The sequence below is a fragment of the Heptranchias perlo genome, unplaced genomic scaffold (genome assembly GCF_035084215.1).
Source record: "Heptranchias perlo isolate sHepPer1 unplaced genomic scaffold, sHepPer1.hap1 HAP1_SCAFFOLD_134, whole genome shotgun sequence".
In the NCBI taxonomy this organism is placed as follows: Eukaryota; Metazoa; Chordata; class Chondrichthyes; order Hexanchiformes; family Hexanchidae; genus Heptranchias; species Heptranchias perlo.
In genome coordinates, this window is record NW_027138580.1 from 323,460 (window position 1) to 351,144 (window position 27,685).

General features: G+C 49.7%; 2 protein-coding genes across 2 annotated transcripts in view; both read right to left on the minus strand.

The window, feature by feature from the left end:
* Positions 1 to 4,464: 4,464 nt before the first annotated feature.
* On the minus strand, positions 4,465 to 16,131 carry LOC137308607 (zinc finger protein 850-like). Its single transcript, XM_067977227.1, has 3 exons — positions 15,893 to 16,131; positions 12,637 to 14,005; positions 4,465 to 5,635 (listed from the first exon to the last, which is right to left on the minus strand). Exons 2-3 carry the CDS (start codon positions 13,639 to 13,641, stop codon positions 4,790 to 4,792), a joined length of 1,851 nt encoding a protein of 616 aa, XP_067833328.1. The 5' UTR covers positions 13,642 to 14,005; positions 15,893 to 16,131; the 3' UTR covers positions 4,465 to 4,789.
* Positions 16,132 to 26,690: 10,559 nt separating this feature from the next.
* LOC137308623 (zinc finger protein 721-like) overlaps positions 26,691 to 27,685 on the minus strand; it is a 158,254-nt gene continuing 157,259 nt past the window's right edge. Inside the window, 1 exon segment of the mRNA XM_067977231.1 lies at positions 26,691 to 27,110. Within this exon segment, the coding sequence (XP_067833332.1) occupies positions 26,848 to 27,110 (263 nt within the window). The 3' untranslated portion in view covers positions 26,691 to 26,847.

Here is a 27,685-nt window from a genome sequence, read left to right on the forward strand (position 1 = left end):
GCACACTGCAGCCACAGTGCGCCGGTGATGAAGGGAGTGAATGTTTAGGGTGGTGGATGGGGTGCCAATCAAGTGGGCTGCTTTATCTTGGATGGTGTCGAGCTTCTTGAGTGTTGTTGGAGCTGTGCTCATCCAGGCAAGTGGAGAGTATTCCATCACACTCCTGACTTGTGCCTTGTAGATAGTGGAAAGGCTTTGGGGAGTAAGGAGGTGAGTCACTCGCCGCAGAATACCCAGCCTCTGACCTGCTCTCGTAGCCACAGTATTTATATGGCTGGTCCAGTTCAGTTTCTGGTCAATGGTGACCCCCAGGATGTTGATGGTGGGGGATTCGGCGATGGTAATGCCGTTGAATGTCAAGGTGAGGTGGTTAGACTCTCTCTTGTTGGAGATGGTCATTGCCTGGCACTTATCTGGCGCGAATGTTACTTGCCACTTATCAGCCCAAGCCTGGATGTTGTCCAGGTCTTGCTGCATGCGTGCTCGGACTGCTTCATAATCTGAGGGGTTGCGAATGGAACTGAACACTGTGCAGTCATCAGCGAACATCCCCATTTCTGACCTTATGATGGAGGGAAGGTCATTGATGAAGCAGCTGAAGATGGTTGGGCCTCGGACACTGCCCTGAGGAACTCCTGCAGCAATGCCCTGGGGCTGAGATGATTGGCCTCCAACAACCACTACCATCTTCATTTGTGCTCGGTATGACTCCAGCCACTGGAGAGTTTTCCCCCTGATTCCCATGGACTTCAATTTTACTAGGGCTCCTTGGTGCCACACTCGGTCAAATGCTGCCTTGATGTCAAGGGCAGTCACTCTCACCTCACCTCTGGAATTCAGCTCTTTTGTCCATGTTTGGACCAAGGCTGTAATGAGGTCTGGAGCCGAGTGGTCCTGGCGGAACCCAAACTGAGCATCGGTGAGCAGGTTATTGGTGAGTAAGTGCCGCTTGATAGCACTGTCGACGACACCTTCCATCACTTTGCTGATGATTGAGAGTAGACTGATGGGGCGGTAATTGGCCGGATTGGATTTGTCCTGCTTTTTGTGGACAGGACATACCTGGGCAATTTTCCACATTGTCGGGTAGATGCCAGTGTTGTAGCTGTACTGGAACTGTACTGGAGAAGATGGTTAAGAGGGGGACCTCATTGGGATGTATAAGATATTAGATGATATAAATAGTGATAGGCGGTTTAGATTACGTGAACCTAGAATATTATCTCCAGGTGAGTCAGACTTGGAGGACCAGAAGAGACAAATTTAAGTTAATGAAAAGTACATTTCAAATGGTATGGAGAAAAAATACACGTCCTTACTCAAAAGGTAAAAACATTTGGGATAATCCTCCAGGTCATGTAATAGATTCCAATTATTTTCAAGGGATTCAAAGTGTAGTTGACTGCTAGGCTAGCTGAGTTGAAGTGACAAAACATTAGAACTTCAGAGGGTTCGCTGGCCTTTCCTCTTCCGAGGTCCTGTCTTCAGTGATATTCATGCACTTTCCAGGAGAGGCCACTTGAGATCGATCAGGAGCAGGAATCGTTGCCAATGCTTTTCCTCCCCTCGGCAGCACAGGCAACCACATTACAGGAAAGGTGTGATTACACTGGAGAGGGTGGAAAGGAGATTTACGAGGATGCTGCCAGGACTGGAGAGTTTTAGCTGTGAGGAAAGATGGGATAGGCTGGGGTTGTTTTCTTTGAAACAGAGGAGGCTGAGGGGTGATTTAATTGAGGTGCATAAAATTGAGGGTCCTAGATAGAGTGGATAGGGAAGGACCTATTTCCCTTAGCAGAGGGGTCAGTGACCAGGGGGCATAGATTTAAAGTAATTGGTAGAAGGATTGGACAGGAGCAGAGGAGAAATGTTTTCACCCAGAGGGCGATGGGGGTCTGGAACTCACTGCCTGAGAGGGTGGTAGAAGCAGAAACCCTCAACTCATTTAAAAAGTACTTAGGTTTGCACTTGAAGTGCCGTAACCTACAGGGCTACGGACCAAGTGCTGGAAAGTGGGATTAGGCTGGATGACTCTTTTTCGGCCGGCACAGACACGATGGGCCGAATGGCCTCCTTCTGTGCCGTAAGTTTCTACAAGACAGTCACTAATAAATCCAATCGGGAATTCAGGAGAAACTTCTTTACCCAGAGAGTGGTGAGAATGTGGAACTCGCTCCCACAAGGAGTAGTCGAGGTGAATAGTGTGGATGGATTGAAGGGGAAGCTGGATAAACACATGAGGGAGAAAGGAATAGAAGGATATGCTGATAGGGTGAGATGAAGTAGGGACGGAGGAGACTTGTGTGGAGCATAAACACCGGCATGGACCAGATGGGCCGAATGGCCTGTTTCTGTGCTGTACATTCTCTGTAAATTGGTAAGACACGACCTTCTTTTCCGGAAGCCGTATTGCGTTGTCCCTGATACGGCCTTCTCTAACTGGTCATCCCTAATGTTTCCCTCAAGCATCTCACCCATTACTGAAGTCAAGCCAATGGGCCTAGAGCTGCCCGGTTCTGCCTCATCGACCTTTTTTAAAAAGCTGAACTACGTTGGCCTCCTTTCAGTCCTGGAGAACAGTCCCCGACTCCAGCGAGCTGTGAAAAACTCGAGTCAAGGAGCTCGCACAGCCCCTGTCCCATCTCCCCGCGGACACTCAGTGGGATATCATCCGGGCCGGCAGCTCGACCCATTTTCAGGTTCCTCATTCTATCCAAGGCGACATCGTCGTCTAGCTTAATACTGACAATTTTACTCTTAACTGCACCACTTAATGCTGTCAGTTGAGCGCCATCTTCAAAAACGAAGACTGAATGTGAAGTACTTGATTTATTTCTCTACCGTACCCCAATAGTCCTGCCTAACCTGTCCTCGAGCGTCCTTCAATGGTCCAATACATCCTTTGACGGTCCTCTGTCTCTTGACATAGCTGAGAAAGCTTTTCCCATTGCTATCACAGTTGTCCACTGTCTTAATTCTTGTTGGGGTTCGGGCATCCAGGGATATGGAGCAAAGGTGGGTAAATGGAGGAGAGGTGCAGAGCAGCCGCGGTCTAACTGATTGGCAGAACAGGCTCGAGGGGCTGAATGGCCTCCTCCTGTTCCTATATCCCTATCCTCCTCTCCATTAAACTTTTGGCTGATCTAATAGCAGCCTTCGTTTTCTTTAACTGTTCACTGTATTTATCTTTGATTTGCTGGGTATTACATAGAACTTATAGTACAGAAACAGGCCATTCGGTCCATCTAGTTCTGGTCTCCCCCACAAGTGGAAACGCCTTCTCCACGTCTACCCTATCAAAATCTTAAAGCCCTCTATCAGGTCACCCCTCAGCCTTCTCTTTTCTAGAGAGAAGAGGCCCCAGCCTGTTCAATCTTTCCTGAATTATGATGTACTTTTAATTTCTAAAAGCATTTTTGTTCATGTCCTGTTTGTCTCTCTTCATGACCAGTCACCACCTCGGCTTCTTCCTTCGCAACTCCCTTCTTCTGAATTTGGGGACGAACGTGCTTTCGATACATCTTAGCTTGCTCTTAAAAAAAAAACTTGCCCTTAACTTGTCCAGTATTAGTTGCGTTCCACACCCACGAGGGGGTTAGGCCGATTGACGTTCTAAACCCTCTAGCCGTTTCAAAAGGCAAACCAAGCACTGGGGTTCATTTCTAGAGGGATAGAATTGAAAAGCAGAGAAGTTATGTTAAACTTATATAGAACCTTGGTTAGACCACACTTGGAGCACTGTGAACAGTTCTGGTCTCTGTATTATAAAAAGGATAGAGAGGCACTGGAGAAGGTGCAAAAAAGATTCACAAGGATGATACCAGAACTGACAGTATATCCTTATCAGGAAAGGCTGAACTCTTTTCTCTAGAAAAGGAGCTGAGGGGGTGGCCTGATAGAGGTCTTTAAGATGATGAAAGGGTTTGACAGGGTAGAACGTAGAGAAGATGTTTCTACTTGTGGGGGAGACCAGAACTAGAGGGTCATAAACATAAGATAGTCACTGATAAATCCAATCGGGAATTCAGGAGAAACTTCTTTACTCAGAGAGCGGTGAGAATGTGGAACTCGCTCCCACAAGGAGTAGTTGAGGCGAATATTGTAGATGGATTTAAGGGGACGCTCGATAAACACATGAGGGAGAAAGGAATAGAAGGAAATGCTGATAGGGTGAGATGAAGAGGGGAAGGAGGAGGCTCGTGTGGAGCATAAACACTGGCATGGACCTGTTGGGCCGAATGGCCTGTTTCTGTGCTATAGACTCGATGTAACTCGATGTAATCAAGACGGCCCTTTGGAAATCTGAATTAATTGCAGACTTTCCGTGACCTTTGGGTTGTGAAATTAAATTTAATGAAAACCCATCTCAAAGAAAGGAGGTGAACAAATATCACTACACGGTCATGAATTTTGATTTCGACACAAGTGTGTGCCCCCCATCCCCCAAAACAGGAGTGATAGATATTTGAAAAGGGACACTTTATTTCTACGTTCGATCTTGTCTATCTGTGCGATGCTGGCAGTGCCCATCCCCGAGGGCATTAAGAGTCAACCACGTAGCCCGGGGCTGAAGTCACGTGCAGGCCAGGCTGTTTCAGGCTGGCTGCACAACATTTCTGAAGCCAGCTGGATCTTAAGAACAATCGAGCAGTTCCACACAGTTACATTCCGGTGTCAGATTTACGCAATTACCAGCGCAGTGGGGAGGTCATTAACGTCATCTGGAACGGCCAGAACAAACGTGGTTCAGTCCTGAATGTGATTTAAGAGCGGAGTCCAACCCCTGCAGTCACACGTGAACTCGCTGGTGTCTCAGCAGGTTGGACGAATGAGTGAATCCCTTCCCGCAGGCAGAGCAGGCGAACGGCCTCTCCCCGGTGTGAACCCGCTGGTGTCTCATCAGGGTGGACGAGTGCCTGAACCTCTTGGCACACAGCGAGCACTTGAACGGCCTCTCGTCAGTGTGGACCCTCTGGTGCCTCAGAAGCTCCTCCGACCTCTTGAAGCTCTTCCCGCAGTCGCTGCACTGAAAGGGCCTCTCGTCGGTGTGGACCCGCTGGTGCGTCAGCAGGTGGGACGAACGGGAGAATCCCTTCCCGCACTCGGAGCAGGTGAACGGCCTCTCCCCGGTGTGAATGCGCTGGTGGGTCAGCAGGTTGGACGACTGAGCGAACCCCTTCCCGCACACGGAGCAGGTGAACGGCCTCTCTTTGGTATGAACCCGCTGGTGCCTCAGCAGGTTGGACGACTGTCCAAACCTCCTCCCACAGTGAGAGCACCTGAACGGCCTCTCTCCCGTGTGAATCTGCTGGTGCACCTTCAGTTCGCTGGAGTTTTTGAAGCTCTTCCCACAGTCAGGGCATTTGAAAGGTCTCTCGTCAGTGTGAACGCATTGGTGTTTCAGGAGGGAGGACGACTGAGTGAATCCCTTCCCGCACACGGAGCAGGTGAACGGCCTCTCTTCAGTGTGAACATACTGGTGTCTGAACAGGTGCGAGGAGTGAGTGAATCCCTTTGCGCACACATCACATTTAAACAAGGTCTCCCCGCTGTGAACACTCTGGTGTGTGAGCAGGGCAGAAGACTGAGTGAATCCCTTCCCACACACGGAGCAGGTGAACGGCCTCTCCCCGGTGTGACTGCGTCGATGAGTTTCCAGCTGGGACGGGTAATTGAATCCCTTCCCACAGTCCCCACATTTACACGGTTTCTCCGTGGTCCGGGTGTCCTTGTGTCTCTCCAGGTTGGACGATCAGTTGAAGCCTCGTCCACACACAGAACACGTGGACGGTTTCTCCCCGCTGTGAATGGTGTGATGTTTTTTCAGGCTGTGTAACTGGTTAAAGCTCTTTCCACACTCAGTGCACTGGAACACTCTCACTCGGGTCTGAGAGTCTCGGTGATTTTCCACTCACACTGATGTTTGATCTTTTCCCACAGACACAACAGACAAACATTTCTCCTTCCACATTCAAAGGCCGATGATATTCAGGTCCTGATGAATCGAGGGACTCTGTCAGATCTTGACGTGAGGTTTGGTTTGAGTTTCCTGTCTGCAAATCCTCCCCTTCTAATCCCCTGTAAAAGGAGTTTACAAAAGTCATCGCTGTCAATACAGGATAGAAATTCAGAACAATTCTAGTTTCTGTGGAACATTCTGACCCCTTCCCCTCTTTAGTGCCCTCCCCCACTCTGACTCCCACCCCCACACCGACCCCTGCCCCCATACTGACCACCTCCCCTTACACCGACCCCTTCCCCCACACTCCAACCCCCACCCTCCACCCTCTTTGGGACTCTGTCCCTTATCCCCTCTCTCTCTCCCTCCTCCTCTCCTCCCTCTCCCTCCTCCTCCCCTCCCTCCTCCTCCCTCTCTCTCTCCTCCCTCCTCCTCCCTCTCTCTCCTCCCTCTCTCTCCTCCCTCTCTCTCCTCTCTCCTCCCTCCTCCTCCCCTCTCTCTCCTCCCTCTCCCTCCTCCCTCTTCCTCCTCCTCCCCTCTCTCTCCTCCCCCTCCTCCTCCCCTCTCTCTCCCCCCTCTCCTCCTCCCCTCTCTCTCCCCCCCTTTTCCTCCCCTCTCTCTCCCCCCCCTTTTCCTCCCCTCTCTCTCCCCCCCTTTTCCTCCTCCTCCCTCTCTCCTCCTCCTCCTCCCTCTCTCTCTCCTCCTCCTCCTCCCTCTCTCCTCCCTCCTCCTCCCCCTCTCTCCTCCCTCCTCCTCCCCTCTCTCTCCTCCCTCCTCCTCCCCTCTCTCTCCTCCCCCTCCTCCTCCCCTCTCTCTCCTCCCCCTCCTCCTCCCCTCTCTCTCCCCCCTCTCCTCCTCCCCTCTCTCTCCCCCCCTTTTCCTCCCCTCTCTCTCCCCCCCTTTTCCTCCCCTCTCTCTCCCCCCCTTTTCCTCCTCCTCCCTCTCTCCTCCTCCTCCTCCCTCTCTCTCTCCTCCTCCTCCTCCCTCTCTCCTCCCTCCTCCTCCCCTCTCTCTCCTCCCTCCTCCTCCCCTCTCTCTCCTCCCCTCTCCCTCCCTCTCTCTCCTCCCCTCTCCCTCCCTCTCTATCTCTCCCCCTCCCTCCCTCCCTCTCTATCTCTCCCCCTCCCTCCCTCCCTCTCCCTCCCTCCCTCTCCCTCCCTCTCCCTCCCCCTCCTCTCTCTCCCTCCCTCTCCCTCCCCCTCCCCCTCCCCCTCTCTGTTTAAAGGCCTGTTCATTATTAACAATAATAAATCACCACCAAGAACCCTTTACCTCACTCTCAAAGGTCAACAAAGCTTCCTCCAAATCACAAGCTCCAATTTTCTCCAGCAAATCCTGAAACAATCTCCCATTTATTTCCGAGAAGCAGTCAGTTTGCACTGTGCCAGTGATAGCCCTAGCCCTAGCCCCTGCCCCCTACCCCGGGCCTGGTTCCAGCTCCAGGGGGCTGATGTTTGGACAAAGAGCTTCTCCTGACTCGCCGCCGGAAGTCCAGCCCTCGGCCGCTGTGATTGATTGGAGGACCACCAGTCCTCCAGCCTCCAGCCCTCAATCGCCATTGGCCGACCGCCACGTCAATCACCAGCGCGCCGGGGTCACGACCTCAGGCTCCGTGCAGCGTCACCCAGGAGGCGGGAGGGAATGGAAAGCCGAAGCTAAAATGCTGCAGACGGTGAGATGCCGGAAACGCTCAGCGGGTCAGTTCAGGGTCAGGGAGGAGGAGCTGCTCCTAAATTTAATGATTAATTTAACCCTCGGGAGTGAGTGAGGCGGAGGGAGGAATTTTATCAATACCGAGTGCAGAAAGGCCCGCAGCTGCACCGACACCGGCTCCGAATAACAGCCCACGGGGCCGGTGTCTGCCCGGGTTACTATGGGAACCGATCGCCATCTTGGTAAAGGAGGCGGCTGGATGAGCAAGTGTGCGGGCGCGGCCATCTTGATATAGGAACAAAGAGTGGGCGGGGCTTCAGGGTCCCTGTGACTGTGAACAAAGAGTGGGCGGGTCTTCAGGGTCCCAGTGACAGGGAACAAAGAGTGGGCGGGGCTTCAGGGTCCCAGTGACCGGGAACAAAGAGTGGGCGGGGCTTCAGGGTCCCAGTGACCGGGAACAAAGAGTGGGCGGGGCTTCAGGGTCCCAGTGACTGGGAACAAAGAGTGGGCGGGGCTTCAGGGTCCCAGTGACGGGGAACAAAGAGTGGGCGGGGCTTCAGGGTCCCAGTGACTGTGAACAAAGAGTGGGCGGGGCTTCAGGGTCCCAGTGACGGGGAACACAGAGTGGGCGGGGCTTCAGGGTCCCAGTGATTGGGAACAAAGAGTGGGCGGGGCTTCAGGGTCCCTGTGACGGTGAACAAAGAGTGGGCGGGGCTTCACGGTCCCAGTGACCGGGAACAAAGAGTGGGCGGGGCTTCAGGGTCCCTGTGACGGTGAACAAAGAGTGGGCGGGGCTTCAGGGTCCCAGTGACTGGGAACAAAGAGTGGGCGGGGCTTCAGGGTCCCTGTGACTGTGAACAAAGAGTGGGCGGGGCTTCAGGGTCCCAGTGACTGTGAACAAAGAGTGGGCGGGGCTTCAGGGTCCCTGTGACTGTGAACAAAGAGTGGGCGGGGCTTCAGGGTCCCTGTGACTGTGAACAAAGAGTGGGCGGGGCTTCAGGGTCCCTGTGACTGTGAACAAAGAGTGGGCGGGGCTTCAGGGTCCCTGTGACTGTGAACAAAGAGTGGGCGGGGCTTCAGGGTCCCTGTGACGGGGAACAAAGAGTGGGCGGGGCTTCAGGGTCCCAGTGACTGTGAACAAAGAGTGGGCGGGGCTTCAGGGTCCCTGTGACGGTGAACAAGGAGTGGGCGGGGCTTCAGGGTCCCAGTGACGGTGAACAAGGAGTGGGCGGGGCTTCAGGGTCCCAGTGACTGTGAACAAAGAGTGGGCGGGGCTTCAGGGTCCTATGTTCAAGTGACCAGTGTCTATATGCCCTTCGAGCCTGTTCAAATAGAATCATAGAATCTTACAGAACAGAAGGCCATTCGGCCCGTTGTGCCTGTGCCAGCTCTTTGAAAGAACTGTTACTTTAGACCCACACCCCAGCTTTTTCCCCATAACCCTGCAGATTAGTCCCCTTCCAGTACATGTCCAATGGCCTTTTGATAGTTCCTGTGGAATCTGCTCCCACCGCCCTTTCAGGAAGTGCGTTCCAGATCATAACAACCCTCTGTGTGAAAAAATTGCCATTTATTTTAAATCTGTGACCTCTGGTTACCCACAAACTTGCCAAAGGAAACAGTTTCTCCCTATTTGCTTTATCGAAACTCCTCATAATTATAAATACATTTATTAAATCTCCCCTTAACCTTCTCTGCTCTAAGGAGAACAACCCCAGCTTCTCCAGTCTCTCCACATAACTGAAGTCCCTCATCCCTGGTACCATTCTGGTAAATCTCCTCTGCACCAAGGCCTTGACATCCTTCCCAAAGTGTGGAGCCCAGAATTGGACACAATACTCCAACTGAGGCCTAACCAGTGATTTGTAAAGGTTTAGCCTGACTTCCTTGTTTTTGTATTCAATGCTCCTATTTACAAAGCCAAGTATCCCATACACTTTCTTAACCTCCTTATCAACTTGCCCTGTCACCTTCAAAGATTTGTGAATATTCACCCCCGGGTCCCTCTGCTCCTGCACCCCCTCAAAATAGAACCATTAGATTATACTGTCTCTCCATGTTGTTCCTCTCAAAGTGCATCATTTCACATTTATCCGCATTAAATTGCGTCTGCCCATTTCACCAGACTGTCTATATCCCCCTGAATCTGCTACTATCCTCCTCACTATTTATTATGTTGCCAAGTTTTGTATCATCCATGAACTTCAAAATTGTACTCCCTATACCCAAGTCCAGGTCATTTATCTATAACACGAGAAGCAATGGTCCTAATACCGATCCCTGGGAGACCCCACTGCAGACTTCTCTCCAGTCAGATAAACATCTGTTCACCATTACTCTCTGCTTCCTATCCCTCGCCAATAATGTTACCACCGTCCCTTTAATCCCATGTGCTTCTATTTTCCAAATACCTCTGTTACGTGGAACTTTATCAAATGCCTTTTGAAAGTCCATACGTACAATTAGACCATGGCGGGAACGGACTCACCCACCTGCAGGTCCCGTGTGTGCAATAAACTGGAAACATTTACTGATAAACAAAGAAATAGAACAGAAGTGGGAAATATTTAAAATGGTGATCAATAGAGACCAGGAGAAATATATCCCATTGAAAAGCAAGACCAAACTCGACAATAATGATTCACCATGGATGAATAAAGAAATAAGAGTAAAATTAAAACTAAAGAAAAAGACTTACAGTAAATACGTAGAGAACAACGGAGCATGACAAAAGGGAATAAGGAAAGAAGTTTAAAAAAACAATTAGAAAGGCAAAGAGAAATTACAAAATTAAATTATCAAGGAATATAAAAAGAAATAGTAAAGTATTTTACAGACACATAAATAACAAAAGAAAAATCAGGATCGGGACAGGGCCACTAAGGGATACACACAATAAACTCACAGGTAATGACAGCGAAATGGCAGAAATATTAAAGAATTCCTTTGCCTCAGTATTTCCCGGGGAGACTAACATGGTGGGCAGGACATTAGAGGAGATCAAAAAAAGATATAAAGATATTTAAGATAGAAAGGGGGGAGATAATTGAGAAACTAATCAAACGTAGAGAGGATAAGACCCCTGGTCCGGATGGATTGCATCTGTGAATATTAAACGAGGTTAGGGAGGAGATAGCAGAGGCACTATTACATATATATAAAAATTCACTAGAGAAGGGAATAGTGCCAGAGGACTGGTGGACAGTCAGTGATTCCTATATTTAAAAAGGGAGATGGAACCAGTCCAGGGAACTATAGACCAATTAGCTTAATGTCGGTGGTAGGAAAGATAATGGAATCTTTACTCAAAGATGTAATAGAAAAACATCTAGAGAATGAAAATATAATAAAGAATAGTCAGCATGGATTTCAAAAGGGAAGGTCATGTTTGACCAAACTTATTGAATTCTTTGAAGAAGTAACAGAAAGAGCGGACAAGGGTAGTGTAGTAGATGTAATATATTTGGATTTTCACAAGGCCTTCGATACGGTATCGCATAGCAGACTCATGACTAAAGTCAGAGCAGGTGGAGTCAGGGGACAAGTAGCAGAATGGATAACAAGCTGGTGACAAAACAGAAAACAGAGAGTAGGGGTTAAGGGTAGTTAATCAGACTGGCAAAGGGTGGGAAGTGGTGTTCCCCAGGGATCAGTGCTGGGACCACTGGTGTTCACCATTTACATCAACGATTTGGACTCGGGAATCAGAAGTACAATTTCAAAATTTGCGGATGACTCCAAATTGGGGGGGTGGTTAATACCGAGGAGGACTGTGAGAAAATACAGTAAGACACTAATAAACCTGCAGAATGGGCGTGTAATTGGGAAATGAATTTCAATATAGACTTGATGTACATTTTGGTAGGAAGAATAAGGAGGCCGCATACTTCTTCGCAAATAAGAGTCTAAATAGTATCTGGGGGTACAGATACACAAGTCACTAAAAGTAGTGATGCAGGTTAATAAGGCCATAAAAAAGGCAAATCAAGCTCTGGGGTTCATTTCTAGAGGGATAGAATTGAAAAGCAGAGAAGTTATGTTAAACTTGTACAGAACCTTGGTTAGACCACACTTGGAGTACGGGGCACAGTTCTGGTCTCCATCTTATAAAATGAATGTAGAGGCACTGGAGAAGGTGCAAAAAAGATTTACTAGGATGATATTAGAACTGAGAGGTTCTACCTATCAGGAAAGACTGAACAGGCTGGGGCTCTTTTCTCTAGAAGTCTGATAGAGGCCTTTAAGATTATGTATCGGTTCGATAGGGTAGACGTAGAGAAGATGTTTCAACTTGTGGGGGGAGACCAGAACTAGGGGCCATAAATATAAGATAGTCACTAATAAATCCAATAGGGAATTCAGGAGAAACTTCTTTACCCAGAGAGTGGTGAGAATGTGGAACTCGCTCCCACAAGGAGTAGTTGAGGTGAATAGTGTAGATGCATTTAAGGGGAAGCTCGATAAACACATGAGGGAGAAAGGAATAGAAGGCTGTGCTGATCGGGTGAGATGAAGTAAGGAGGGAGGAGGCTCCTGTTGGGCCGAATGGTCTGTTTCTGTGCTGTACATTCGATGTAATATACAAGTCCGCAGGAATTGCCAGCAAGGACGAGTCAGCACTTCTTAATCGATGATTTTAATCAGTGGATCCGTCCAGACACTGAGTTGTAGATTTTGGACCAATGTTTATTTGGGATTGATGTCAAAAGTCAATTATTTTATTGTAAAATGACGTCAGTTGCAAGCCCCTGATTTAAGGGGAACGATCACAGACAGCAGTCCGTGGAAGGACCCTGCAGCGTCAACAAGTTATTTATTAGCTCTCGTCTTATCTTCGAGATATCAAGGACACAACACACTGAGCATTTAAACAAAGCTGATTTATTTGACCTATATCCAGAATATTAAACTCCAGCCCAGTTATAGGCTTTGATTAACATGAGAAACAAACCCCAGCTGCCAGAATGAACATGGGACAGTCCTGGAAGTGATTAACAGCAGAATCCAAACCCCTGCAGTCAGATGTGAGCTCGCTGGTGTGTCAGCAGGTAGGATGAACGGGTGAATCCCTTCCCACACACGGAGCAGGTGAAGGGCCTCTCCCCGGTGTGAACTCGCTGGTGTCTCAACAGGTTGGACAATTGTCTAAACCTCTTCGCACAGCGAGAGCAGCTGAACGGTCTCTCCTCAGTGTGAACACGCTGGTGTTTCATCAGTTCCTCGCAGCTTTTAAAGCTGTTCCCGCAGTCAGAGCATTTAAAAGGTCTCTCCTCAGTGTGACTGCCATGGTGTTTCAGCAGGTGGGATGAACGGGTGAATCCCTTCCCACACACGGAGCAGATGAACGGCCTCTCCCCGGTGTGAACTCGCTGGTGTATCAACAGGTTGGATGACTGAGTGAATCCCTTCCCGCACACGGAGCAGGTGAACGGCCTCTCCCCGGTGTGAACTCGCTGGTGTTTCAGCAGGTTGCAGGACTGTCCAAATCTCTGCCCACATCGAGAGCACCTGAACGGTCTCTCTCCAGTGTGAATCTGCTGATGCAACTTCATTTCATTGGAGCTTTTGAAACTCTTCCCACAGTCTGGGCATTTGAAAGGTCTCTCTTCAGTGTGAACTCCCTGATGCTTCAGCAGGTTGGACGACTGAGTGAATCCCTTCCCGCACACGGAGCAGGTGAACGGCCTCTCCCCGGTGTGAACATACTGGTGTCTGAACAGGTGTGAGGAATGAGTGAATTCTTTCCCACACACATCACATTTAAACTGCCTCTCCCCGGTGTGAACTCGCTGGTGTGTCAGCAGGGCAGACGACTGCCGAAATCCCTTCCCACACACGGAGCAGGTGAACGGCCTCTCCCCGGTGTGAACTCGCTGGTGTGTTCGGAGGGCAGATGACTGAGTGAATCCCTTCCCACACACGGAGCAGGTGAACGGCCTCTCCCCGGTGTGACTGCGTCGATGAGTTTCCAGCTGGGACGGGTAACTGAATCCCTTCCCACAGTCCCCACATTTACACGGTTTCTCCATGGTCCGGGTGTCCTTGTGTTTCTCCAGGTTCGACGATCAGTTGAAGCCTCGTCCTCACACAGAACACGTGGACGGTTTCTCCCCGCTGTGAACGGTGCGATGTTTTTTCAGGCTGTGTAACTGGTTGAAGCTCTTTCCACACTCAGTGCACTGGAACACTCTCACTCGGGTGTGTGTGTCTCGGTGATTTTCCACTCACACTGATGTTTGAAATCTTTTCCCACGGACACAACAGACAAACATTTCTCCTTCCACATTCAAAGGCCGATGATATTCAGGTCCTGATGAATCGAGGGACTCTGTCAGATCTTGATGTGAGGTTTGGTTTGAGTTTCCCGTCTGCAAATCCTCCCCTTCTAATACCCTGTAAAAGGAGTTTACAAAAGTCCTCACTGTAACTACAGGATAGAAATTCAGAACAGACAATTCCAGTTCCTCCTGAAAATTCAATTCTCTCTTATCCCTCCTAAGTTGTAAATCCTCCCCCCCACATTGCTCACATTCTCCCTCTAACTGAATCCTCCCTGTATTGTCGGCCATTCGGCCCATTGAGCCTGCTCCGCCATTTTGTTCCCCAAGGCAGCCCTTTTTACCTTTTTAATCCCAATTCTCCTCCCTTCATCCATAATCCCCTAATCCTCTCACTTCCCAAGTCAGTATCCATTTCCCATTTCAGCACCACAATTGATTCCCAGTCTCTGGACCTCTGGTGCAGTGCATTCCCCATCCTCGCAACCCTCTGTGTGAAGAAATATTTCCAGTTTCCCTTCTAACCGGCCGGGTTCTAATTTTCCGATCCTGCCCCTTGTTCCGGATTCCCCTCGGGACGGGAGAGGCGCCCCTCTCCAGTTTGTCAGGTCTCCCCCGAGTCATTTTAAACTCCTCAATCAGATTCCCCCTCCCTTAATCTCTTAATGTAAACCAACCCCCTCCTCACAGCCCAGCCCCTGCATCCCAGGAACTGTCATAAGAGAACATAAGAAATAAGAGCAGGAGTAGGCCAATCGGCCCCTTGAGCCTGCTCCGCCATTCAATAAGATCATGGCTGATCTGATCCTAACCTCAAATCTAAATTCATGTCCAATTTCCTGCCCGCCCCCTAATTCCCTTTACTTCTAGGAAACTGTCTATTTCTGTTTTAAATCTATTTAATGATGTAGCTTCCACAGCTTCCTGGGGCAGCAAATTCCACAGACCTACCACCCTCTGAGTGAAGAAGTTTCTCCTCATCTCAGTTTTGAAAGAGCAGCCCCTTATTCTAAGATTATGCCCCCTAGTTCTAGTTTCACCCATCCTTGGGAACATCCTTACCGCATCCACCCGATCAAGCCCCTTCACAATCTTATATGTTTCAATAAGATCGCCTCTCATTCTTCTGAACTCCAATGAGTACAGTCCCAATCTACTCAACCTCTCTTCACATGTCCACCCCCTCATCCCCGGGATTAACCGAGTGAACCTTCTTTGTACTGCCTCGAGAGCAAGTATGTCTTTTCTTAAGTATGGAGACCAAAACTGTATGCAGTATTCCAGGTGCGGTGTCGCAGGTGTCCTGGTGAATCGTCACACAGAAATCCAGAGTCTATTTGTCGCAGCTGAGATCAGCCCACTCAGCGCAGACCAGGGATGGATCCGGCCACCTTCCGGGATTGCAGTGGGGAGGAATTTAAGGGCTCGGAGAAGGGTTGGAACAGAGTTAATCACCCAATGGGGGAAAGAAAATTGGATTAAGACGATCTATTAACCAGTAAGATGTTTAGAAAAACTGATGCCATTAATGTAGACGGGTTTACAGCCATTTCAATGAGTATTGACAGGGTTACCTACCGTCTGAAGGTCAAAACAGCCTTTAACTGGAAACACTCCAAGAAAGACACACACTGTCTCTCTTTGAGGAACATCAGGCATTAAAAATAAACAGAACATAAGAAATCGGAGGAGGAGTAGGCCGGACGGCCCCTCGAGCCTGTTCCGCCAATCAATAAGACCATGGCCGATCTTCGCCCTCAACTCCACTTTCCCGCCCGGTCCCCGTATCCCTCGATTTCCCCTAGAAATAGTGACAATTCTATCCCTTTAAATTACTTCACAGGTAAGGGGAGCCAAATGACCTTTTTTTTGAGACAGTGACACAAAGTCTGCCCCTGACTCCCCTCTCCCCCACCTCACTCCCATCTTTCTGCGAGTGACTGAAACTAATCATAATACCCCATTTAAAAAAAAATATTTTCAAAATCTTTTTGTTACTCACAGATGGTAAAATATTTGATCCCTGAACTCTGGATTTCTCTCTTTCTTCGAATCCAATCAGAACAGGCCAGTGCAGATTTCCCCATGAACTGAAATGGCCCTTCTCCCTACGGACTGAGAGCCGGTCCTGTGGTTTTTATATCGGCAGAAAAGGCGATGAAGATTCCCAGCCTGCCCTCCCCTCCCCTGGCCCCTGACAATCTGTTTCACGCCCGTCAGGAAGCCATCAGCTGGGAGGGGGCCCGCCCCTCCCGCCCTCCCATTGGTTGGAGGACCGCCTGCCTGCTCGGTCCTCCAGCGCCTCCTCTCTCTCCTCCGATTGGTGGACGTCCCACGTCAATCACGCCCGGACGCCGGGTCATTCAGAGAAACCCTCAGCAAAGACTGAACGCAACTCACCGATTCCACTCCACCGACTCCCACCCAGGCCGCCTGCAGTTACTGTTGCATTCGTTCACAGGGCGTGGGGAGGCTGCAGCCCCTGTTGCACTATTTAAAAGGGGGCTGCTCCTCAAGTTCTGGCTGCACTTCAGCCCCACAATCCTGATCTTTGGCCACCCGGTGAGGAGGGGATGCGGGCGGGCGGGGGTGGGCAAGTCGGAGGACGTCCTGGTGCGTCTGCTCCTGGGCCCGTCCAAGGTGGCCATCTACAGGTCCAGGCCAGACCCGGCCCGTGGGGGGCGGTCGCTCCCGCCGTCCGCCCCTCTTCCGCGGCATTCTCCGCGCCCGGGCGGCCCTGGAGGAGGGGCGCGCGGCGTCTGCCGGTACGCTCGGGGCTTTCCGCGACCGGGTGGGCACCGCAGGGACTGGAGTGCATCCTGGATCAATCGAATCAAATTATTATCGACAGTTTCCTAGAAGTAAAGGGAATTAGGGGTTACGGGGAGCGGGCAGGAAATTGGACATGAATTTAAATTTGAGGTTAGGATCAGATCAGCCATGATCTTATTGAATGGCGGAGCAGGCTCGAGGGGCCGATTGGCCTACTCCTGCTCCTATTTCTTATGTTCTTATATTATTTGACTGTTATTATTTCGTTTCGACTTTGGCTTTTTAAAAAAAATAAAAACTCCTTGATTGAAACACACTAAATGGAAATTCATTTACCCCTCAACTTCCACCCTGGAGTGAAGGGCAGACGGAAGGTGTGATTTCTGCGGTTTCTTTTTTATTCTTGCAATCTGATCTCCTCGGTGATTCCCGGGATTAAGACCGTGCGCAGGAACTTTATATTATAATTTGCAACATTATATAGTGTGCAGGAATATCCTTGGTGGTTTTGGAGGGGGGTGCGTTGGTGCCAGACGACTGCAGGATTGCAAATATTACACCCCTGTTCAAAAAAGGGGAGAGGGACAAGTCAGTCTAACGTCAGTGATGGGAAAATTATCAGAGACTAATACCGAGGACATTAATTCTCACTTGGACCAGCGTGGGTTAATGAGGGACCGATTTGTTAAAGGCAAATCGTGTCTGACTAAAACCAGAAAATGCTGGAAACACTCAGCAGGTCAGGCAGCGTCGGTGGAGAAAGAAACAGAGTTAACGTTTCAGGTCGATGACCGTCCGTTAGAATCTGGTCATCGATTTCAAACGTTGACGCTGTTTCTTTCTCCGCAGATGCTGCCTGACTTGCTGAGTGTTTTCAGCATTTACTGTTTCCATTTCAGATTTCCAGCTCCACAGTATTTTGCTTTTTGATTTCACTTCTGACTAACCCGATTGAGTTCTTTGATGAAGTAACAGAGAGGGCTGATGAAGGCAGTGCAGTAGATGTTGCATATATGGGGCTCGATGTTACCAGGGCTGCGGGTTCGCGGCGGGGGGGGCTATTGGGCGCGTGGGTAACACGCCCGGAGAAATCAGTCTGCCCCCCGCGCGATCGCAGCCTAATTGGATCCACTTACCTGGTCTTCCGGGTTCCCCACTGCTGATCTGCGCGTCAGGCGGACTGCGCATGCACAGGAAGCTCTGTCAGCTGGAGGAGCTCTATTTAAAGGGGCAGTCCCCCACTGACTGATGCTGCAAGAAATCGGAAAAGTTACAGCATGGAGCAGCCCAGGGGGAAGGCTGCTCCCAGTTTAATGATGCCTCACTCCAGGTATCATTAGATGGGGTGAGGAGGAGGGGGAGGACAGAGATCTTCCCCCCGGCGGGCGGGAGGAAGCGGCCTGCCTCTGCCACCAGGAAGGCCTGGCTCGAGGTGGCAGAGGCAGGTCACCTGCACCACCAACATATCGCCCACCTGCATACAGTGCAGGAGGCGCTGCAATGACCTCAGTAGGTCAGCCAAAATGAGTACACTTACTCATTCCCCTACACTCCATCTGCCACATCACTGCCCCCACCCCACATCTCCTTCTGCACCTCCAACACTACTCTGTCACATCACCCCTCACACCCACTCAAACCTCATCCTCATCTTACCTGCACTTACTCACCTCGCCAGTACTCATCCCGCCACTATCACTCAACCCAATCCTCATACAATCTCATGGCTCTATCTCATACTCACCCTCTCGTGCATCTCTTTCACAGTCAGCCTCACTCAACCTGCCACTACCTGTGCTGCAGCCACAGGGCATGCATCACATATGTGCAGTAGGCAGCGTAAGGCAAACGTGTCGTGAGCATGAAGGGGATGCACAAGGGTGTTTGAGGGTTTGTCATGGTTTTTACTGCTATTTAATTTCTGACCAACTCACATTACATATTATATTGGCACCACTACTGCCACGTCTTTGCGAATCTTGTCTGGTTTGTGCAATAATGCCCTTTCCTGAGGATCACAATGAAGACCCACAACTGATGACACCCATTGTGTCACTGCAGAGTGGGTGTGGGTGTATTTGCGGGGCTCTTTTGTGGAGACGTCGGCGATGTCCCCGGTGGCACCCTGGAAGGATGCGGAGGAGAAGTTGTTGAGGGCAGTGGTGATGTTGACAGCGACAGGTAAGAAGATGGTGCTCGGGCCAGCCGGGAGCAGCTCGGCATGAAGGAGGCTGCAGATGTCCACGACTACATGTCGAGTGACTGTGAGCCTCCGTGTGCACTGCTGCTCAGAGAGGTCCAGGAAGCTGAGCCTCGGTCTGTGGACCCTGTGGCGAGGGTAGTGCCCCCTGCGACGCATCTCTTTCTGCGGTTGCCCTCCCTCCTGCTGTGCAGGTGGATGTGTCACAGCACTGTGTTGTGGAGCTCCACGTGTCAGAGGTGGACGGCGTGGATGGCGAGGCTGGTGATGCTGTTTGCCCTCCAAGGAGGGCATGACTGCAGCTACGGCGGCCCCCACCTGGAAGATGTACATCTGAGGGGGTCCGCAAGGTAGGTACATGTCTCTGGACCCCAGGGTAAGTGTGCAAGTTGGTGAATTTGATTGTCAGGAGGGTGGTGGAGGCCAAACTTTGTCCCAAGTGACAGAGGGACCTCCTGCAACGAGTGAGGGTCTCCCCCCACCTGTCAAATGGACCTTTACAGCTGCCACAGGCTGACATCTGCAACGCGTCCATTTCAACTGGGAGTGTTTCCCCCAGTATGGGAAACAGTCCCAGTTGTTTCTAAAATCCCACCCCTCCTGACATATTCCCTTAATCAGGTCTGTTAATGACCTGAAATACCTCGGTAAATACTCTCAAGTGGCCCCTCGCTGGCTTTAATTGCCTGCGGGGGTCCCACATGCGGGGGCTGCGCGCGCACGTCGGCACGTCTGTGGGGAACCCGGAAGTGGGCGGGTTGGAGCCGGGCTCCCGACCCGCTCCGGGATTCCCCGATTTTCGTGGCCCCCCTGCCAGGAATGCACCCGATCGCGGATGCCCATGGACTTTCAGAAGGCATTTGATAAAGTTCCACATAACAGACTTATTTGGAAAATAGAAGCACATGGGATTAAAGTGACGGTGATAATATTATTGGCTGAGGGATAGGAGGCAGAGAGTAATGGTGAACGGATGTTTTATGACAGGAGAGAGGTCTGCAGTGGGGTCTCCCAGGGATCGGAATTAAGACAACAACAACTTGCAATTATATCGTGCGTTTATCACAGTAAAATGTCCCAAGGTGCTTCACGGGCGATTTTCAAACAAAATTTGACACCGAGCCACATAAGGAGATATTAGGACAGGTGACCGAAAGCTTGGTCAAAGAGGTAGGTTTTAAGGGGCGTCTTAAAGGAGGAGAGAGAGGCGGAGAGGTTTAGGGAGGGAATTCCAGAGCTTAGGGCCCAGACAGCTGAAGGCACGGCCGCAAATTGTGGAATGATTAAAATCAGGGATGAGCAAGAGGCCGGAATTGGAGGAGCGCAGAGATCTGGGAGGGTTGTAGGGCCTAGAGGGGGTTACAGAGATAGGGAAGGGCGAGGGCCATGGAGGGATTTGAAAACAAGGCTGAGAATTTTAAAATCGAGACGTTCCCAGACTGGGAGCCGATGTAGGTCAGCGAGCACAGGGGGTGATGGGTGAACGGGACTTGGTGCGAGTTTGGATACGGGGGGCAGCAGAGTTTTGGATGGACTCAAGTTTATGGAGGGTGGAAGAGGGGAGGCCGGCCAGGAGACCATTGCTTTTCTTGTTATATGTAAATGACCTGGACTTGGGTATGGGGTGTACAATTTCAAACTTTGCGGATGATATAAAACTGAGCAACGTAGTAAATAATGAGCAGGATGGTAGCAGAGTCAGGGGGATACAGACAGACTGGTGAAATGGGCAGACACACGGCAGACGCAATTTAATGCGGATAAATGTGAAATGATGCACTTTGAGAGGAACAACATGGAGAGACAGTATAATCTAATGGTTCTATTTTGAGAGGGCAGAGGGACCCGGGGGTGAATATTTACAAATCTTTGAAGGTGACAGGTCAAGTTGATAAGGAGGTTAAGAAAGTGTATGGGATACTTTGCTTTGTAAATAGGAGCTTTGAATAAAAAAACAAGGAAGTCAGGCTAAACTTTTACAAATCACTGGTTAGGCCTCAGTTGGAGTATTGTGTCCAATTCTGGGCTCCACACTTTAGGAAGGATGTCAAGGCCTTGGAGAGGGTGCAGAGGGGGTTTATCAGGATGATACCAGGGATGAGGGACTTCAGTTATGTGGAGCGACCGGAGAAGCTGGGATTGTTCTCAGAGCAGAGAAGGTTAAGGGGAGGCCTAATCGAGGTATTCAAAATTATGAAGGGGTTTTGACAGAGCAAATAGGGAGAAGCTGTTTCCTTTGGCAAGTGGGTCGGGGACCAGAGGTCACAGATTTAAAATAATTGGCAAAAGAACTAGAGGGGAAATGAGGAGAATGTTTTTCACACAGAGGGTTGTTATGATCTGGAACGCACTTCCTGAAAGGGCAGTGGGAGCAGATTCCACAGGAACTTTCAAAAGGCCATTGGACACTTACTGGAAGAGGACTAATCTGCAGGGTTATGGGGAAAAAGCTGGGATTGTGGGATTAGACAGCTCTTTCAAAGAGCTGGCACAGGCACGATGGGCCGAATGGCCTGCTTCTGCTGTGTGAGATTCTATCGGAGGAGGCCGGCGCGCCGCTGCGGAAGGAGCTCACTGCTGGTGAGACGTTCGCGCAGTGGGCGAGGGCACGCTGCCGCAGACAGAAGGGGGCTGGCTGGTGGTGAACGTGTGTGCGTTTGATGCCGGAGGCGGCGCGAAGAACAGAGAGGTAGGAGGCGGAGGGCAGTCAAAGAAGCCTCGGGGGGGGGTGGGGGTCGCAGTAAATGAGTCAACTGTGTAATATGACCGGCAGGATCATGTTTGAAAATCTATTCAACTTGCTTGTTTCAGTTTACAGCACAGAAACAGGCCATTCGGCCCAACTGGTCCATGCTGGCGTTTATGCTCCACTCGAGCCTCCTCCCACCTTATTTCATCTCACCCTACCAGCATATCCTACTGTTCCTTTTTCCCTCGTGCTTATTTATCTTTCCCTTAAACGCATCAACGAGCGAGTATGTTAAAATCTGCGGGGGGAGCATGAAGGGATTAATGGGTGTCTTGCAAAGAGTTGGAGTTGTTGGAAGAGGCATGAGACTATTTTTTTAATCAAGAATCTTTACTGGGAGTAGGAAATAGATCAGTTGAGTGAGACAAGGATGTCTTATGTAACTTGAGTCGTTTCAACATATACTCTGAATGCACTGAGACACACACAGACTGGATGAGTCAGAAGTTGGGTTAAAGATCAGAGAAAATAGATGAGCCACCGACGGTACAGCGATGTTACAGAACTAATTTTGTCTGATTACACTCCGGTGAAGCACCTTGGGACGTTTTACTACGTTAAAGGTGCTTATATAAAGGCAAGTTGTTGCTGTAATTGTAGATGTAAGAAAGATTGTAAGAGGTGCTTGAGAAAGTAGATCAGACAAGTTTAAAATACCATTTGAAAACAAATTAACTCGAGGAGATTTTAAAATACCCACTCATTGATTGAGACAAGAAAGCAGTAAATGGATATAAAGGATGGAATTCCCAAGTTGTGTGCAGGACTCCGATCTCAAGCAGTATGTTCAAATGCCTACACGGGGCGAGGCATCGATCGACCTGGTTACGAGTAATGAGATAGATCAGTTAAATGTGGGTGAGCACCTCGGGAGTCGTGACCATAATATGACAAGGTTTAAGCTCCAAACAGAAAGGGGACAAGGACTCCTAATTGGAATGGGGTAGATTTTAGAAAGGTGAGGAGGGAAAGAGAGATTGACACACAGAACTGTAGGTCAACAATGGGGTATTTTTACAAAGGTGGAGAATAAATGTGTACCTCACTCACCTGACGAAGGAGGTAAGCTCCGAAAGCTTGTGATTTTCAAATAAAACTATTGGACTATAACCTGGTGTTGTAAGATTGCTTACATTAAAAAAAAGGAGACTACTTCAAATTTTAAAATGCTGTGGATAAATGGAGGTTATTTACACATTAAAACCGAAGATGGGGATGATAAAAATAAGACAATACAAGAAAACAAAGAGGTTAAGAAAGGGATAAGGAAGGCCAGGAGGGAGACTGGAGAGAGCATCTCAAAAAATATTAAAAAGACCAGTAAAGTATTCTGCAAATATATCAGTAAAAAGTGTTAACTGTGCTCTGGGAACCCCAAGAGGAGAGTGAGATAGTAAAGGATATTGTCAGGGATACTTAACAAGTTCTCGGGTTCCGTTTTACAAAAGGATATTGGGAGGAGGTAGGTCCTGAATTGGTTAAAAGCAAGAGGAGAGACATCACAATAAATAAAAGGAAAAGTGTTGGAGAAGTTAGTTAAGCTGAAGGAGGACAGAGTGCCGGGATCTTGAGGGGAATGGGGGAAGAAACAGCAGGAGGTCTTAGAAATTAGATATCAGGATTCCGTTGAGAATAAAATCAAAAATACCGCAGATGCTGGAAATCTGAAATAAAAGCAGAAAAATGCTGGAAACACTCAGCAGGTCAGGCAGCATCTGTGGCGAGAGAAACAGAGTTAATGTTTCAGGTCGATGACCCCTTCGTCAGTACTCATTGAGAATAGATGTGTGCCAGAGAACAATGTCATACCCATTTTTAAAAGGGGAGACCGGGCTAATCTGTGTACTCAGAGGCCACTTAGAAAATGTTGGAAACTTCAATTAAAGATGAAGTTACTAAATATCCAGACGCAGTGAGAACAATTAAAAGCAGCCAACGCAGATTTCAGAAAGGACGATTGTTGCTTGAGAAACCTGACTGAGTTCTTTGAGGAGGTGATGGAATGGGGGTGGGGGTGGGTGAGGGAATGCAGCGGATGTGGTGTATATGGACTCTCAGAAAGCCTTTGACGAGATACCACGGCCGGTGACCATTAGAGAAGATTGAGGGGTATGGAATTAAGGGGGAAGGTAGAAAATTGGATTCAAACCGGTCGGAAGAGAGGAATCTGAGAGCAGGACAGTTTTTCAGAGCGGTTGGAAGTGGGTATTGGACACATTGAAGACCTGAGGGTTAATAATCGAACTGAACGACAGTAACCATAGTGAACTATGGTAACCACAACTGATTGGTGGACCAGCCGGTTGCCTGGGAAACACAAGGAGAGATGGAACACAAATAAAGGGGTTCTATCCCACTCCAGATGTTTGCTTATCAACTGGCACGCGAGGTGGGAGCTGGCTAGACCGAACATCGACCATGGGTGAGTAACGTAGCATTATAGTCCATAGTACAGAGGCTTTGAAATAACCAACCAGTGTAATCTTAAATCGGGAGGTATCTCGTGAAGCAGTCAGCATCCTGGAGGGCTGCCAATATACGTAATACCATTTTCCAGCAAACAACCAGTCTATAAAAGAGGGTGAGGTTGCAAGGCTAAGTCGGGTGGCAGGAACGAGAGGAACCAGAGTCGCTACCCTCGGGTTGCATGGATCGATCACCTGTGCCGTATGAACAAAGTCTGATCGGTATGTTCCCCGTTCTCTCTTGCTTACTCAAAGCAGGTTGACCATCGGTGGGTAGCGGTGTCCCACAGGGTTCTGTTCTGGGTCTGCTTCCGTTCACTGTATACATTCATGATTTGGTTGTAGATCGAGAGGGAGTGGGGAGGCGGGGGGGGGGGGGTCAACATTTCCAGGTGATACTAAAATAGGAGGCACTGTAGGTAATTCTGAGGACCCAAGGCAGCTGGAGGGGACTTTAACAAGATGGGCTAAAAACATGAGTAGCAGATGCAATTCAAGGTGGAACATTTTAGCAAAAAAAAATATGATCATTGTTCTTCGAATGACGGACGGTTGAGTGATGGGGAAGAGCAGAGAGATTTGGGGGGTTCGCTGTCACGAGACCTGTGCTGTACCTGCCCCGGGAATGTTTGATGGGACAGTGTAGAGGGAGCTTTACTCTGTATCCAACCCGTGCTGTACCAGCCCTGGGAGTATTTGATGGGACAGTGTAGAGGGAGCTTTACTCTGTATCTAACCCGTGCTGTGCCAGCCCTGGGAGTGTTTGATGGGACAGTGTAGAGGGAGCTTTGCTCTGTATCTAACCCGTGCTGCACCTGCCCTGGGAGTGTTTGATGGGACAGTGTAGAGGGAGCTTTACTCTGTATCTAACCCGTGCTGTACCAGCCCTGGGAGTATTTGATGGGACAGTGTAGAGGGAGCTTTACTCTGTATCTAACCCGTGCTGTACCTGCCCTGGGAGTGTTTGATGGGACAGTGTAGAGGGAGCTTTACTCTGTATCTAACCCGTGCTGTACCAGCCCTGGGAGTGTTTGATGGGACAGTGTAGAGGGAGTTTTGCTCTGTATTTAACCCGTGCTGTACCTGCCCTGGGAGTGTTTGATGGGACAGTGTAGAGTGAGCTTTACTCTGTATCTAACCCGTGCTGCACCTGCCCCGGGAGTGTTTGATGGGACAGTGCAGAGGGAGCTTTACTCTGTATCTAACCCGTGCTGTACCTGCCCTGGGAGTGTTTGATGCGACAGTGCAGAGTGAGCTTTACTCTGTATAAGAACATAAGAAATAGGAGCAGGAGTAGGCCATTCGGCCCCTCGAGACTGCTTCTCCATTCAATCAGATCATGGCTGATCTTCGACCTCAACTCCACTTTCCCGCCCGATCCCCATATCCCTTGATTCCCCCAGAGTCCAAAAATCTATCAATCTCAGTCTTGAATATATTCAATGACTGAGCATCCACAGCCCTCTGGGGTAGAGAATTCCAAAGATTTGCAACCCTCTGAGTGAAGAAATTCCTCCTCATCTCAGTCCTAAATGTCCGACCCCTTATCCTGAGACTATGCCCTCTAGTTCTAGACTCTCCAGCCAGGGGAAACAGCCTCTCAGCATGTACACTGTGAAGCCCCCTCAGAATCTTTTATGTTTCAGTGAGATCACCTCTCATTCTTCTAAACTCCAGAGAGTATCGGCCCATTCGACTCAATCTCTCCTCATAGGACAACCCTCTCATCCCAGGAATCAATCTAGTGAACCTTCATTGCACCGCCTCTAAGGCAAGTATATCCTTCCTTAGATAAGGAGACCAAAACTGTACGCAGTGCTCCAGGTGAGGTCTCACCAAAGCCCTGTACAATTGGAGCAAGACTTCCTTGCTCTTATACTCCAACACCCTTATAATATCGGCCATTTGCCTTCCTAATTGCTTGCTGTACCTGCATGTTAACTTTCTGTGTTTCATGTACGAGGACACCCAGATCTCTCTGAACACCAACATTTAATAGTTTCTCATCATTTAAAAAATATTCTGTTTTTCTATTCTTCCTACCCAAGTGAATAACCTCACATTTCCCCACATTATACTCCATCTGCCACCTTCTTGCCCACTCACTTAACCTGTCTATATCCCTTTGCAGACTCTTTGTGTCCTCCTCACAGCTTACTTTCCCATCTAGCTTTGTATCGTCAGCAAACTTGGATACATTACACTCGGTCCCTTCATCTAAGTCATTAATATAGATTGTAAATAGCTGAGGCCCAAGCACCGATCCCTGTGGTATCCCACTAGTTACAACCTGCCAACCTGAGAATGACCCTTTTATCCCCACTCTCTGTTTTCTGTCCGTTAACCAATCCTCTATCCATGATAATATATTACCCCCAACCCCATGAGCCCTTGTCTTGTGTAACAACCTTTCATGTGGCACCTTATCGAATGCCTTTTCAACCCGTATCTAACTCATGCTGTAGATACTTGACTTCCATCATGATGAGTACAAAGGTTCACCAGAAGAATATAACACAAACCCATCAGCTTCTGCTTGGACACTGATACAGAAGGACAGGGAGTCATCAATCAGCTCTGGCCTCATCTCAGGTAATGGAGTCAATGAAGCGTATTTTTAAAATAAACCTGATTTATTTGACAGATTTCCAAAATATTAAACTCCAGCCCAGTTACAGGGGTTATTAACATCAGCAGAAACAAACCCCAACTGTCAGGATGAACATGGTTCAGTCCTGGATGTGATTAACAGCAGAATCCGACCCCTGCAGTCACAGGGGAACTCGCTGGTGCGTCATGTGGTTGGATAAATGGGTGAATCCCTTCCCGCACACGGAGCAGGTGAACAGTCTCTCCCCGCGCGGGGTGTGAACGCGCCGGTGTGTCAACACGCTGGATGACCGAGTGAATCCCTTCCCGCACACGGAGCAGGTGAACAGTCTCTCCCCGGTGTGAACGCGCCGGTGTGTCAACACGCTGGATGACCGAGTTAATCCCTTCCCGCACACGGAGCAGGTGAACGGTCTGTCCCTGAGGTCACTGCGCTGATGAACTTCCCGCTGGGACGGGTCATCGAATCGCTCCCCACAGTCACCTGCAAAACGAGTTCACAAATATCAACACTGAGTTCAGGGTGGATATTCACAACTGGCAGTTCCAGTTTGTCTCGAACTTTCTCTCCGCTCTCATTTCTCGTAACCCATACTTCACCCGCACGAGGGTTAGACCCTAGCCTCTGGTTCCCCTCCCCTCGCCGTGCTGCCTGATGCTGGGGTTACAGTTCCACGGTCCCTGGTTCCCCTCCCCTCGCCGTGCTGCCTGGTGCTGGGGTTACAGTTCCACGGTCCCTGGTTCCCCTCCCCTCGCCGTGCTGCCTGATGCTGGGGTTACAGTTCCACGGTCCCTGGTTCCCCTCCCCTCGCCGTGCTGCCTGGTGCTGGGGTTACAGTTCCACGGTCCCTGGTTCCCCTCCCCTCGCCGTGCTGCCTGGTGCTGGGGTTACAGTTCCACGGTCCCTGGTTCCCCTCCCCTCACCGTGCTGCCTGGTGCTGGGGTTACAGTTCCACGGTCCCTGGTTCCCCTCCCCTCGCCGTGCTGCCTGGTGCTGGG